Here is a 16,075-nt window from a genome sequence, read left to right as displayed (position 1 = left end):
CTTCGTTGAATCCACGCATAGAACTTAGAATTGCACTCTCAGTATATAGAATGCTCTATATGTTCCACCATATAGACACATCATTAGTTATCCATTGTTATAATCCTAATTTGATCAATGATCCTCTATATGAATGATCTACACTATAAAGGGATTAGATTACCGTTACACCCTACAATGTATTTAATCCTTAAAACACTTAACCCCGTATAAATGATATTTCAGCTTATGTGAAATGAGATCTCCACCATTTATTTTCGTTTGGTCAAGCTCGAAGGAGATCATCCTTTACTTACTATTCGCCAGATAGAAGCTATAGATTCCATGTTTATGTTAGCGCTCCCACTCAATTGCACTACCGTGTTCCCAAAATGTACGTATCACCCTGACCTAAAAGTAGGCTTAACTAACAAATCAAAGAACACGAATAGCCTCTTGAGATTGAGCCTAATCATAACAGGATTAAGATCATTTGATCTAGGATCAACTAGGCGATATTGACTTGAATAGATATTACGGTAAGTTTAATAAATCTAAGTCAAAGTTCAATATCGGTCCCTTCCGATGCATACTCCATGCATCCAACCTGAGCTTTACTTTAACCAATGCTCTGGAAAGAACATAGCGTTTCTCCAAATGCAAGTAAACTCTGTTGTAGATTATCATATCAGTAAAACCCTATGTCTGATAAATCTAGGAAACTTTATTCACATAGTCATGTTTACTTTCCAATGTGTTGATAGCACAATAAACAGGATCAAGTATGTGAAAAGGGTTTTAGATGAATTTATACATTATGTACATATAATCATGAAATAAATCATGTGAACCATGCAACATTAAATGTTATTTCTGATCTATATTAATAAGTAAATCTGATTATATTGAAATGAGTTTTATTTAGGGCATAAAACCCAACAGGGACTCGGTGGGAAGAGACTTCTGTGAGGCAGTGGCAGATTTTTTCAGCCTAGAATTTTGCATAAATGTGTCAATGCTGCTAATTTGGTGCTCATTCCTAAAATCCCAAACCCCAAGAAGGTTTTGCACTTTCGTCTGATCTCGCTGTGCAATGTGTTGTATATGGTTATTTCTAAAATCATTGCTAATAGGATTAAACCCGTCCTCCCAAGATTGATTTGTCCTACCCAAGCGACCTTTGTTCCTGGTAGGAATATCCAAGATAATAATGTGATTATTCAGGAAGTTATTCATTCATTTAAGCAGAAAAAAAGAAAAGAAAGTTTTTTGGCCATTAAAATCGACTTAGTAAAAGCTTACGACAAGATAATTTGGCAATTCATTGAGGATGCTCTTAAGTCTTTTGGTCCTGATATTTTTCGTAAGTGAAAATCGTAGTATATCTCGAGCTCTTCAATGAATGTGTGCCTCAATGGGGGCATTGTTGGGAAGATTAACTAGTCGTGCGATATTCGTCAAGGGGACCCGCTATCCCCTTATCTCTTTATCTGGGCGGCAGAAATCTTGTCTAGACTTTTGGAGGACACCCTAGGGAAGAGTAAGATAAAGGGAATTAAGTTGAGTCGTGGCGGCCTAGTGCTTTCACACATTTTCTTTGTTGATGACATTATTTTGATGGGTAGAGCAAATATAACAGAAGCTGAAGCCTATTGGCATTGTCTAGAAAGATTCTGTACTTGGTCGAGGCAACAAGTCAATAAGGTCAAAACCTCTATTTTCTTTAGTAAGAATATGCCAGATGGAGTTAAAAGGGAAATAACAGAGGCCCTAGGCATTGGTGCTCCGAAAAGTAATGTGAAATATTTGGGTTTGCCTATTTTTCATACTAAACAGAAAGATGCTGATTTTAACTTCATTTTGAACAATCTTACCTCTAAGCTGGAAGGGTGGAAAACAAAAACGCTCCCTAAGGCTAGGCGCGCCACTCTTACAAGTCAGTAGGACTGGCCTTGCCGATTTATGCTTTGCAAACCCCTAAACTTTCAAATTGTCTGATAGCAAGAATTGATGGTTTGGTTCACGAATTTTGGTGAGGATTTAATAAAGGTAACCATGGAATTCACCTTAAAGGCTTAAGACAATTTGTGTGTTTCCAAATCTCGTGGAGGTTTGGGTTTCCGAAAAATTAGAGAAATGAACCAAGCTTTCCTAGCTAAGTGGGGTTGGAGTCTGTTGAATAGATGTCAATCTCTTTGTTGTTAGATTTTGGAGGCCAAATATCTTAAGGGAATGGATTTCCTCAAGTGTAAGTTTAAAGATTCAAAATCCTGGTTCTAAAAGAATGTGGTCAAAGCAAAATCTATTCTTCTGAAAGGAGCATGCAAAGGAATTCATTCCTAATGCTAGTGGAAGGTGGACACCTACTAAAGTGGTTGAACTTCTTACAGAAACTGAAAATTGAGATACTCAAAAATTGAATTGTCTTTTCGATCATGATACTGTCTCAGCTATTCTCAAGGGGGCTAGACCCTCAGGTCAAAGTAGTGATCGTTGGATATGGAAAAAGGAGGGAAACGGTAAGTTCTCCACCAAATCTACCTACCTAATTTAAGATTTGGAGTGTGCTCCACTGTGTGATGTCGCCCCTTCTCTTTAGAATAGACTTTAGAACAGTAAGTTATTGGAGCGTCACAAGATCCTTTGGTGGAGTATCCTATCGAATGTCCTCCGTATTCAGACTGTACTTAACAAAAGGTTCCAGGTGGAGGACCCCCTTTGTCCTGTGTGTGGGGGTGAGGAAGAAACAATGGAACATCTTTTCTTCCAATGTAATTTGGCCTTTCATCTTTGGAGGTCATTTCCTTGGGGCATCTTTCCTGTTTCGGACTCAAGTACTCGTATATGGGATTGTGTCAAATTTATCTGGAGTTTAAGTAACAAGGGCATTAATACGAATGAAGTTTTCCTTAATGCGTCCATCGTTGTGGACACTATTTGAAAAGCTAGGAATGACAAGAGCCATAATAATAGAGTTGAAAGCATTGTAAACTTAATTGGCTCTATCACCTTTTGTTATGTTGATTACAATAATTCCCTTATTCCCTCAGTGGCCCCTACCTTTTTGGCAACTTGGATCCCTCCTCCAGAGTGAATTAAACTGAATTGTGATGTCAAGGTGGGAATGAAGACCATGTGCACTGCGATTGTTGCTCGAGTTCATCTTGAAAAGATTGAGTGAGTGGGTGACTACAACCAATTTGCAATTCTCGAATGCTCTTTGTGGTGAAGTTATTTGGCTCTTAATTTTGTTGTTGTAGAAAGTGATTTTAAAGTAGTAATCAACTCTCTCAATGGTATTGATGCGAGATATGAGATTAATAATTACTCTAAGTTTTGTAAATCCCTTTCTACTTCTTTTGTTGCGTGTATGTTTTCTTTTGTTAGTAGATGTAATTTTTCAGCACATAATGTGACTAAATGAACTTTTACACACAACGGTTTGGATGTTGCAACTATACCTTTAGAACTCCTTGACTTGGAAGGTTTTATATACATATGCAGGCTTTCTTCTCTTTTTTTTTTTTTTAAAAAAAAAAAAAAAAAAAAAAAGCTTGAAACGTCTCTATTACTATTGATAATAACTCAAATTTCGTATCAGACTACTAATTTTTCATTTCTTATATGCTTAATAGACGTTCTAGAACACCCAACTTTTTTGGAACTTCTACTACAAATGACAGTTTCCAATAATAATAATAATAATAAAAATATTCCTGTGAAATCCCAAATACATCTTCAGAAACTTTCAACTAGGGTTTCACATCTGCCCTAAATTAGAGAAAGATCTTACAAATCACAATATAATAAGAAAAAGAGGATCTTTGTATTCGATCATTAATATTTCAGTGATACTTTTGCTCACTTTTGCGAGCTAAATAAAAAGTTCTCTTTGGAAGCCTCCAAATTGAAAAAGTGACAACCAGAACTTCGATAGAGACTTGGCAGTTCTTACTCTTTCAAGTGGCACTTTTTTACATTAAAGTGGTCTACTCAATGAGACGTTTAGCCGAAGAAACCAAAGACAGCTTGTTCTAGTTTTCACTTCCCACTCTTTCGGCCACAGAGACCAAAACACATATACAGTATCTCTCTGTCTAGAGACTAGAGGTTGATATAATGATAGTAGTGGCAGCCAACATGGCAATCCCTATAGCCACTTTTCAAGAGCATATTGGAAACCTTAAAATATTCAGTATTTATATTATATATTAAATTAAAATATATAAAATCAATATTGAATTACATATGTCACATTTTTATAGTAATTGACACTTAAATAACATTTGATCAGAAAGAATAAAAATATAGTAATAAGAATAAAAATAGAAATAAAAATGAAACAAAATTCAAAATACATAAAAAAAATTTGATAAAAAAATCATTAAATTTTTTTTATCTCTTTCTTTGTTTCAAAATAAAAGTCAATCCACCAAAATAGGAGAAATAATATTTAATTAGAATGACAATTCCAATACTTTAAAATGCATTCAAACAAAAAAAAAATGAAAATTATTTTCTTTCCATTCCATTCTATTTTATTACCTCCAACCAAACGCCGCCTTAAAGTATCTCTTAGCATTTCTTTTTCTAGAGAGTTGCATTTTCCTTTCTTTGTTACACTTTATTCATTTGGCACTTACACAGAATAGGTTACACCTTTTTAAGTACCAAAATATATATGTAAGTGGAGGTATAGAGACTAATAAGCATAAAAGATATCCAACACAATTTGTTTTAAAATAAGTCTCAATAAAGCTATACATGTTTTTTTTTCTCCTTCAGTTCCTTTTTTTATTCACTTGGCAAACCGTTAGTTGTTAAATAAACAAAACTATTTGGGAAGTCAAAAGAAAACCATGTCTTTGGTTTGTACTCCCCTTACAATAAGGGTACTGGACTATGAATATACATGTGCTTTAAATGAATCTTTAGTTTTACATAATCAAATCTTATTAACCAGCGATGTCCATTTACACAATTTCTATTTTCATATATTTACAGCCCTGAGTTATCTATGAATTCTCACTTTTGTTTATTTATGGTAATTAAGCCGGCCAAAATTGTACGTCTTTCACAAATAAATGCGACTCCATAGATAAAATTTTGATTGAAGAGAAGTACCTAGTTCTCTGTTGTACGGACACCTGCTCACCAAGTCCATCCGTAAAATACAGATGCTGGATCTGTTAACCAGGAAAGAATTAGCATGTTAGGAACTGGAATTATGAAATGAACTTTACATATGTGATGGGTTTACTTACAGTTACAGCACTGCCATCTTTGTCCCGTAAGCATACATTTAAGTATGGGTAGCCTCCTTTTGATTGAAGACAACAAATTGTTTAGTAAGCCCATTGGTCTCACCAATTTTACCGCTTCAGTAACCACAAACAGGACCTCAATAGAATAATTCTTCAATCTAACCCTACTTTTCAATACCTCGAATAATTTCTCCCATGAAAAGTTGGTAAGGCCATATTAAATCTTCAAAACTTGGTATCCTTTTCCCGCTGGCTGCAACCAGTTGCAGAAGATGAGACAACAATCAACGATCTACCTGAACACAAAAAACAGTTTCTTACATTACTTCATGACAAAAATTTGAAACAAACAAGAGTGAAACACTTGGGCTTTCTTCAAATTTATGGTTTTTAGTATTGTGAAAAAACACAACATCCAAACTTGAATAAAAAACAAAATGAAAATTGAGATTATATGGAAATGTGAATTACGAACCTTCTAGCAGCAGCAGTTTGTCATAATCTCGTTCAGGTTAGTAGTGCCAATCAAATTTTTATCCAAACAAAGAGGGTATTCAGCATTTTCTCCAACAGCTCTTAGACCAGGGAATTGAAACCACTATAAAATCAGTCAACCAACATCCAGACCCTACGGAAGGATTTGTATTGGCCTCATATACCTGATTTGAGAAACAGTTTCCCCAGTCCCAGATCATCCCCACTCCTCTTGGCACACCCTGAAACAGAGCTAAATCTTCAATAAGCCATTCAATACAGCCAAAAGCACAATGTTTATGACTATTGCAAAACTGAGACAATAAAAAACTTCAAAATATCAATCCAACTTGTATAAGAAAACATATATCTTGAACTATCGATGAGCCTAGAACTGCAGAACAACAAAACTGAGCTTTATTTCAATCACCAACGTTATAATTTTCTTCTCTCTTCTTAAGAATTACCCATGAACAAGACAAAAAACTGTAAAGAAGAAATGGCATACCAGATGAAAGTGCATCTTCTTGAAGAAAGCGGAGCCAGAAAGTTCTTCATAATATCAATAACCTCGATGGCCGAGTTGACTTGATTGAAAATTTTCAATAATCGAAACCGCAGACCCCACCTCGAGGAACTGAACCACCACGGGGCTGCCGGTGAACCATGTGCCGCCGATCACCGGAAGAGTCGTTGTTTTGGTCAGAGGAGTTGACATCCGAAGGCTCTGCTTTAACGTCTTGTCCGAGATCTCGTAAAATCGGTTGTTGCTGGTTCTGGCCACCCTCATCTCCCTCCTCTTCTTCGTCTTTTCTCGCGCGTTTAAGCCCGATCGAGACCCCAAACAATTTCGGTCTCATGTCCTCATCTTCATCCTTCGGTCCCTCGGGGTTCAAACCCGACGGTGCTCCGCCCTTATGTGCAGTATCCTCCGACGAAGGCATAAGATCCAGAGGTTTCTCCGCCGGCATACCTCCTCCACCACCGGCTACCAGCTGGCTGGAGGCAAAGTTTGTCATCAAAGTTAGTATATTGTTACACAAGCCCCTGAGCTGAGTCAACTCGTGGCTCAGCTGCGAGTTCTCTTTCCTCAAACGCTCATTCTCATCCACAAGCTCCGGTACCGTCGTACAATTGGTCATACAGTGCGCGGCAGCGACTGGAGGAGCCACTGGCGAAGAGTTGGAGGAGATCACCTGCTCGTCACCGGAGTTAGCCGGCGAAACAAGCGCTGCCAACGGAACCGCCGCAACGGTAACAGCTGCTGCCGCCGCAGCTGTAGCAGCTGCAGCAGTTCCCGTCTGCGAGATCTTGCGTCGTTGAATGTCACGGAGGAGTCCTTTCTCTCCTCTCCTGAAACAATCGTTCGCAAATTCCCACCGATCCGGTACTACTTTCCGAAATCCCTTAAAAAATTATACATTAAAAATTCACAAGCAAAAAGTGTCAGGAAATTCTACTGTTTGGCAGACGAGAAAGTGATAAAGGAAAAATAGAAAAAGAGGCTTTCATACATAAGTGTTGAGCTGACGAACGAAGCTAGAAAAATTGTTGTGCTTAAAGTACTTCGGAAGCAAATCTCTGGCGAATTCAGCAGGTCTCCAAACGATGAAGCTTGATCCATCATCATTCCATGAAATCAAATCGTCAACGGCTGGATCATCAACGAGTTGATAAGTCTTGGTCAAAAATGGCGTCGGAAGTGTCCTCTGAGAGTCTGCTCCTCCACTACAGCCACCACCACCACCCCCTCCGCCGCTATAACCACCACCACCGCCTCCGCCGCTACCACTATGTCCCGACTCCCCAATCTGTTCGACTGGCAATGGCGCCATGTAGCCCAGACTCAATCTCACAGATCTCAACCGTAACTCAACGGTATCAACTTTTTCTACAAATTACTTAGGTTTTCCTCTCCTACTTTATCCATTAAATAATATCAACAACAATAATTTCCTCACTTCGTTTTGCCAAAAAAAAAAAAAGAAAACCAGAAAAAAAAATCTAAGCTTCCATTGTTTCAACTACTACGTAATGGCTTTACTCAGAATAACCAAATCCTCGTAATAAAGCTTTTCTCGTTTCCGTATCTTGATTATGAATAATTAAATAAATAATACTGTGTTTATTATCATCATAATTACCTGAGATAGCGAGCGAGGATTCTTTCAATCAAAGCAATATAAAAGGTTAATTATACTTTTTCTCAATATTATTATTATTGTTGCTGTAGTTTGTTATTATTTTCTCAGGAACCAAGCAGGTCGAAAAAATCAAACCATAGGCGAGCTACGATGAAAAAGAATAGAATTTGATGTTTCTAGAAGTCTCTTTGGGAGTTAAGAAAGAGAAAAAGTTAAAAAATAAATAAATAAATAAATAAGAGAGAGAGAGAGAGAAATTCGTTGGTTCGAGAAGGAAGGAAGGAAGGAAATTGAAAGAAGAGAATAGATTAGAAAAGGTAAAAGAGGTGGGCCCCAATCTCTATGTAGAACAATGGATACGAAGGTGCCAGAACATGGAGCGTGTCACGTGTGAGTTTATTTTCTCTTCTAACGTCTTTTCCAGAAACTTCTTTCTTTTTTTTTTTTCAAAAAACAATATTAAAATTTGAAAATAATTGTATAAATTTAATCTAATTAGAACACTCCTAATAGTTATTGTATCAAATATTGAAAATATAATAAATAAGTTCCTATAAATAATGTTTAGCTATTGTAGCTAAAATATTTTCAAATTTTAATATATTGTTATAATTATGTTTATAGTGTTTTTTTGTTGAGTGAATATAATATATAATATTTTATTATTTATATACTATAAATAAATATTATTTTAATAATTCTTCTAAAAAAAGTATTATTTTAGTAATATAGGAAAAAAAATATAGATAAATACGTAAAATAAAAATAAAATTACCAAAAAAGAAAATTTAAAGAAAATTGCTTTTTTTTTTTTTTTGAAACAGTGAAATAATTTAAAAGATAGAGATGATAAAAAAGAAGAGCACAATCAAAATCATAAAATAAAAAAAAAATTATAAAATAGACTTTGCAAAAAAAAAACTAATATAAAATAGAATTTCCAAAATAGAAATTAATAATCAACCTTATTTTAAAGCATAGTTATCATCAATTATTTTGGTCAAATATAACTATTGAAAACATTTTTTAGATGCTGAAATGATTTTGTCACAGTGATTATTTTTATTCTAAAATTAAAAATGGTGTATAAAAAGAAAGAATATTTAGGTTTATTATTTTCTTCTTTTCATAAAAAAAAAAGGAAAAAAATAAAAAATCAGAAGAGTGTGTGTCTTAAACGTGTCGGTAAGGATGAAGATAAGGATTCATTTGTGGAATCGAAGAGGAGAATGGGCTAAAGGGAATGATTGAGTCACTTGTGGAGTGGAGAGAGGGATATCAATCAATTTGGTCACACAATTGGACTTGTTGCCACGTGGCAAACTCAAACTAGGAGGAAGGCTTAATATCAGAGCATTGCCATTAGGTACGTGCCTAGCACTCTAAAAGTTAATCTATTAAATTATATGAGATTTGATATTTAGTTGAACCAATAGCAATATTGACATATAGGAGTGTGCTAGGCACTATTAGTATCCTTTAGTATTTCTCTTAATATTATTATCTCCAAACACTACTAAACTAAGAATTATTTGTTTCAATAATTATTTTTTGAGAAATGTTAAAAGTGGGTATAATTAAGCATGTTATCATTAATTAATTGTAAAGTATCTCTTGTAAGGCTTGTTATAATTATCTCCAAGGTAATGTTTGTTTTGGTGTAATAGAAATGTAATAGTAATGGTAATACATAATGTAATGGAATAGGAATTGTAATGGTAATTAAATACAATGTTTAGTTTATTGTTGGAATGAGTATTGTAATTAAAATTATTATGTTTGGTTTGGTATAGAAATGTAATGAAATAAAATGTATATTGACCAAAATATCCTTATTATTTTTATTTTTCATAATTATAAAATATTTAAATAAAAAGTAAAATAGACTTTTGAATTTTTTTATTATATTTTTATTATAATATTATATTAATTTTGTAATGGATTATAATTGTACTGACCATTACAATAGTTTTTCATTGTAATGAGGATTACTTCATACAATGTAATAACCATTACAATGTAATGGATTACAAAATTTAAAAAAGGAAAGCAAACAAAATAATGGACATGTTGATTACCATTACAATTCTCATTCCTATAAACCAAACATATTCCAAATAAATTAAAATTGGATTGTTTGTTTATGTAATTGACAAGTATTAAAAATTAGTGTAATTAAGTATCGAGTTTTATATATTTTAATATAATAATTTGTATGTAATATTACTAACCATAATGAAATTTCGTATTTTAATATTCCCAGATTTATTATTTAATTAAAGGCTTAATTAAATGCGGAATAATGAAACTGGTATTGAAATAGTTTTTATGTAGTTACAGAAAACAACTTTGTAACTTCAGAAGAAATTAGAAAAACAAACAGTGCAGAAAAGTAAAAACACACAAGATTTTTGTACATGGTTTCAAAATCCTTTCAGACTGTTACTAGTCAACAGGGCTACACCCAGAGATAAAATTCATTAGATAGGTATCAAAAATACAAAGTAATTGACCTATGCATAAATAGACTCCCTCTTATTACATGCCTCAAGCTTGATGTATTCCACCTTCTAATCGAACCTTGTTGAAACTTCAAGATCTCGAACTCCCTTCGATCTCCTTGAAGAGTGCTTGCTTCCTCCCGATGCAAGACTTGAAAAGAAATCTCTCGAAAGCTTTGTAAAACCTTCTCCCGAAGGTAGCACTGTTGTTCTTCTTCTTCTTTGTAGACTTGAATACAGACTCAAGACAATACAAAATACAAATAAATAGAGTAAGAGTCGAACACACTCTTCTCTACAAAATAAAGACAGATATGAGTGAATACAAAGATACAAAAGAGATACTAAACCTAGCTGCTATAAGGTGTATTTATAATCAATATACACCTTATTGACAGCTTACACACGGCCTGAACAAGACCACAATCCATTAGAAAATTCCCTAAAATAAAACTTCAATCAGCCTAGGAATTTTCATTTCTGTACCTACATGAGTAGTAAATGCGACTTTCCTTTTATAGAAAAGAAAAGTTTAGCTCCAGTTTTCTCCTCAAGAAATTCGATCAAACAAAATGGGAAACTCACACAAGATTAGAATATCACAGCTGGTTAGGTAGAAAAGAAATGAGTAACCAAACTTCCTTTTTGACTTAATTTTCTATAAATAAGAAAGCTAGACAACTATTCTTCCAAAGATAGATTGCTTAATATTAAATTCACATATAAAATAAGGAAAACAATATTTACACACAACCGAAATTAAACAATAAATTAATAAAATATTTTTGTCACTTAAATATGCCAAAAATAGAATTAACAATCTCCCCTTTTGGCATTTTGATTGACAAAACATTTTATTTAGAGAAAATTTACATCAAGTGTTAGAAACAAAAACAAAAGACTATAGAAAATACTCCCCTGCATGAAAGTACTCTAACACATAAAATAAAATAACTTTTTAAACGGAAAAGTTTACAAACCACAAACAAAGCAACTTTTTAAACAGAAAAGTGCACAAACCACAAACAAAACAACTCCCCTAAAATAAGGGTCCAGAGTTGTAACAAACAATCCAAGAATAAATACTACTCCCCCTTTTTGTCTATCAAGGAGCCAAAGATAACAAAAAAACATGAACAAAGTCATAATAGTTCAAAACACATAGATAAAAATTGAAAGATAAAAAAATGGACCACTTATTCATCATCATTGGATCGGAAGAATTTCATGATGTTGTCCATTCTCCTGAGAAGTAAGGCTTGACTTGTCTCCATTCTTCCCAAACACAAGTTGAATTTAGCCACTTCTGTAGAAGCAGAAGTGGAGGCAGATGCAGCAGCAGGTTCATCAGTAACACCAGGGGAAGCAGACCGAGCCTTTTTCTTAGCATATTTTCCCTGAGAAGGTTCTCTGGAACTTTGAAAGTGGTACCAACAGCAGGCATTTCTATGGTTTCATTCTCAAGAATCAACTCCTCTTGGTTAGACAAAATCTTATAAATCAAGTGAGAAAAAATAAGATTGAGCTTAGGTTTCTTGCCTTTTCTAAGAGAGACAATTTGCTCCCAAATCATGTCAGCCAAATCAATTTTTGCACCAATAGAAACTTTATACAAAAAGAAGGGAAGTTCATTTGAAATATTTACCAGATTTGAGCAAGGAAACCAATTGGATAGGGCAAACCTCATAAGAGCAGCATGATGATAGGTGAGTTGAGACATATGTATTGTGTTGGAGAGCTCCACATCATTATCACCAGTGAGATACCTGAACACTTTTTGACGATCAAACTCCACATGAGTTGGCTCAATTCTCATAGGTAGATTTAGAGCTTCAGCCACATCCTTCACAGTAAAGGAATACCAGTGTCCCCTGACAAAGACATTACCAAACATAAAAGAGTCATCATCGAGGCACTCATCAGTGACATTAGCATAAAACTCCTTGACAATTCGATCCACATACCCATCAAAACCGATTAAAATATCCACCCATTGTCTTTCTTTCAACAAATTATATACCCCAAATGGTTTATGAGCAATGACATTGAAATTTTTCTCCACAATAAAATTTCTATTCTCAAAATATTTCATATCTCTAGCATTATCATTGTAACAAAAATAATGACAATGGGCTTGAAGTTTTCAAGAGTAATACCAGAGGGCCTCTTCCTTTTCTGAGGCAGAATAGGGCTTGGAGAAACCAGGAGTCTTTTTCCTTTGTCCTTCTTTGGAACTGCAGCAGCTGGTTCAGCACTGATAGGATCAACTTCAGGCACTTCACTTTCAGATCCAGAATCATCAACAGAGGGTTGTTCTTTGGGAACAAATCCTCACTAGAATTAGCCACACCCTATGATTCTTGATCATCTTCAATCTCTTCTTCTGGTTCGGAATCCAATATGATTTCTTGTTTTTATTTAGGGTGTGTTTGGAAGTAAATGTGTAACTACTAGGTAGGGTAATTACTAGGGTGGTAATTACACAGTTTAGTAATTACACTATATTTTAAAATATAAGGTGTGTTTGGATATGAGGTGGTAATTGTTGGAAATTATTTTACCAGGATCTTAGATCTACTCACAAGTATGTTGATTAACACCCTAAATATGAACTTTCTCCACAACCTTTTCTCCACCATTACTCTTCCTTTAATCACAAAAACATTGATAATGTGAAATTCCTCTCTATATGTCTACTCTTTTTTGATAATGGATTCTATACCTTTGGCAACTACTTCTTGGTTATTCAGGAAGTAACACTAGTACTTAAGGCAATTTGGAATGGTGCCAAAAATGTATAGAACTTTCCTTAGACTGAATAAGTACCTTTCCTGCAACTTTAACATTCAGTCTCTTTCTGGTAGACCTAGAGACTTCAGATAGGTTTTTACACTTCTCCAAAATTACTATTCCACCCCTAGAGTAATCACCATCTTATCAGAAAGATTTTCTAGCACAAAGGCAAATTTTGAAATCTGATGTGGTGTAGTCTAAGAGTTTTAAACACACCCTTATAGACTAACATATAGTTCCTCTTCTTAATCTTAAGATTTACTTGGTTGTCTTCCAATGTTCTTCTCGTGGATTAATCTGATACTTACTCATTACTCCCACTCAACAGCAGGTGTCTGGTCTAAGGCATACTAAAGCATATTTGAGACCTCTCACTGTTGATATAAGAAATTCTTTCATGGCTTTATCTTTTCTGGAATAGTTGAGACTTTTCCTTAGATAAATAAAATCTATGCCTAAGAAGTTGTGAAGCTTCTATAGATTGCCATTAGAAAGAAAATGCTTCAGCATCTTACTAAAGTAAGTTGCTTGCATTAGAGTAACTAATTACCAGGCATACCACAAGCCATAGGTTTAGATAAACTCAAACCTATAATATTAGGAACAGGAAGTTTTGTTAAGTCCATTGAATAGACTTATAAACGAAAATTTCCTTTTATGTCCTTGTAATAGAAAACTTTAGGTTACTCCATGTGAATGGATTAAACCATAGTTCTATTGGCTTTTCTTCTTAGTTTCTTATCTTTACAATCCATTACTTGTTTAAACTCACAATGGATTTTAATCACTAGTGTCTTCCAAGAAGGTGAGTTCCTAGAAACTCTCCCACTACGACAAGGTACCGTGAATTATGTCTAAGAAAACTAAATGATATTAACCTCTTTGGTTGTGACAAGACAACAGAGGCAGTGAGATCATCATATGTCAAATAAGATGATAGAACACTTTTGGAATCAAGAAATAAATATCTCCTTTGTTTGCTACTTTATTTTCAGACTTAGTCATTATCTTAGAAAAGTAGTATTTGTTTGAACAAACACTTTCTTATCTATTGACTATGGGATGGTCCACCCCTAATCACTTAGAATAGCTAACAAACCATGGTTGACAGTTCTAGCTTTTCTTAAGATTTTGATTAGGTCATCCATGAATCTAGTAATGATTTACATTAAGTATACAAGCATTACATCATTCTGAAATTGTATTACCATAGAAGGATTTAGGCAACGACTAGTAACTAATATCAATATGCAAATCGAAATTTCTGGGGAGGTAAGTTTGGATATAATTCAAAAATCAATTTAATGATCTTTGAACTGCATATCTACTAACTATTTCTCCACCCCTATCAGTTCGCAAGATCTTTAACCACTTACCTTAATGGTTTTAACCATTGCTAGAAATTTATGAAATTTTTTAAACATTTTAAATTTCTTTGCATAAGGTATAATCTAGAGTGATCGTTTAAGAATACAACAGAAAACTATTATCCACCCCTGAATGTACATCCATCTGCGAATGAGATGAATTACTTTCAGTGGATATAGGCATATTAACTCTTTGCAGAGATTGATCTTGTCAAAAACACTATGAACAAGATACAAATGCCATAGATTAATAAAAAATGTGGTTGAGTCTTTTGATGACTTAGGTATAGTTACATCAAAGAGTTCTTAGAATAGTGCAAGTGGATCTTGGTCACAAATACTAAACTCATATTCCATACAGTTTGAAACCAATGATAGATAATGGTTATTAAACACTTGTATAAGTGTAACTGTATTGCTTCCTGGAAATAGAAAGATAAGAAAATTTCTATTTGGATTCTAAAATTAAAGTCAAAGACTTAAATTTATACAAAATATAATGAGTAATTCTTTCTCGGACCACCACTACTAATATAACTCTAAGTCTGATTTGCCCATACAACTAGGAGATTTCTAAGATTGAGGATTTATATCAATTGGAAATAGAATTACGGGATTATAATCATATGCGTCATTTAATTTCTTAAGAGAAAATATAGAATGACATGAAATGATTTATAAACCATTCATCCAATGATATGTTATTGAGCTAATTCAAAATGAATAAGCTAAGAGGAATTAGGATAATTTCGTTGTTTAAATAAGAATCCAACGATGCTTCGATTAGCGAAAGTCAAAGTAATCTTATTTATATAATCTTCTTGTTTCATATCGTAAAAATACTAGTCTAAGGTGTCATCAATTGATGAACAGCTAGATGTCGCATATACAATATTTATCTTTCGAGATCTAACACTATTATGTATGTCTAATGGTGAAAATCCATTAGGGATTTATCTCATTAGATAAACAAACCAAGTTAGACCAACAATGAAGATTCGAAATTAAACTACAATCTAATAACAGAAAATAACATGGTTCAATATAAATTCATACACAATTCAGAAATTATTAAACATATAGCAAGTAGGAATGACAAGTGAAAATACTAAAACATACAATCCTAAATAATTTCCAAGGTTTTCAACAAACTGATATCAGTGTCCCGTTTAGGCGAGAGTCAAAGCTACCATCCATTGAATAGAGTTGTCAGCTCATCTAAAATGTTAAACATTCTAGCAACCTTTTATTCGATCAAGATTGGAATTCAGCGTTGTTCCGTTTAGGCGAGAGTCAAGGCAATTCTATCTTATGAGCTTCCACCTTTGTTTCATAATGCAAGTCAAATATGGTCGCCACCATTAGGGTGATCCATACCATATAAAACACTTACAAACTACTTATCTTTCGAGATTAAACGGTGCGAAATTGCTAATGAACGTTTCTCCATTAGGGAGGATTACTCACTAAAACAAACGCGCTGTAAAACCAAGAATGGAGATCGAATATCTTAATAATAAAGCTCATTATTTAAAGAGAGTTGTATTTTCATT

At 33.9% G+C, this 16,075-nt stretch overlaps 1 protein-coding gene across 3 annotated transcripts; it reads right to left on the bottom strand.

Annotated features, from left to right (window-relative positions):
• Positions 1 to 4,746: 4,746 nt before the first annotated feature.
• LOC115716259 (heat stress transcription factor B-2b) lies at positions 4,747 to 8,151 on the bottom strand. 3 transcript variants are annotated; one of them, XM_061115614.1, is made up of 6 exons: positions 7,232 to 8,150; positions 6,226 to 7,123; positions 5,719 to 5,959; positions 5,422 to 5,539; positions 5,244 to 5,299; positions 4,747 to 5,165 (listed from the first exon to the last, which is right to left on the bottom strand). In XM_061115614.1, the coding sequence occupies exons 1-2, from the start codon at positions 7,550 to 7,552 to the stop codon at positions 6,320 to 6,322; spliced, it is 1,125 nt and encodes a 374-aa protein (XP_060971597.1). In that variant the 5' UTR covers positions 7,553 to 8,150; the 3' UTR covers positions 4,747 to 5,165; positions 5,244 to 5,299; positions 5,422 to 5,539; positions 5,719 to 5,959; positions 6,226 to 6,319. The 3 variants fall into 3 exon arrangements, with proteins under 3 accessions (XP_060971597.1, XP_060971596.1, XP_030500877.1); XM_061115613.1 differs by having other exon boundaries at positions 5,244 to 5,539; positions 7,232 to 7,677; positions 7,862 to 8,150; XM_030645017.2 differs by having other exon boundaries at positions 5,244 to 5,539; positions 5,719 to 5,970; positions 7,232 to 8,151.
• Positions 8,152 to 16,075: the final 7,924 nt, after the last annotated feature.

The sequence above is a fragment of the Cannabis sativa genome, chromosome 5 (assembly GCF_029168945.1).
Source record: "Cannabis sativa cultivar Pink pepper isolate KNU-18-1 chromosome 5, ASM2916894v1, whole genome shotgun sequence".
NCBI classification, from domain to species: domain Eukaryota; kingdom Viridiplantae; phylum Streptophyta; class Magnoliopsida; order Rosales; family Cannabaceae; genus Cannabis; species Cannabis sativa.
This window is presented reverse-complemented; position numbering and strand designations above follow the sequence as displayed.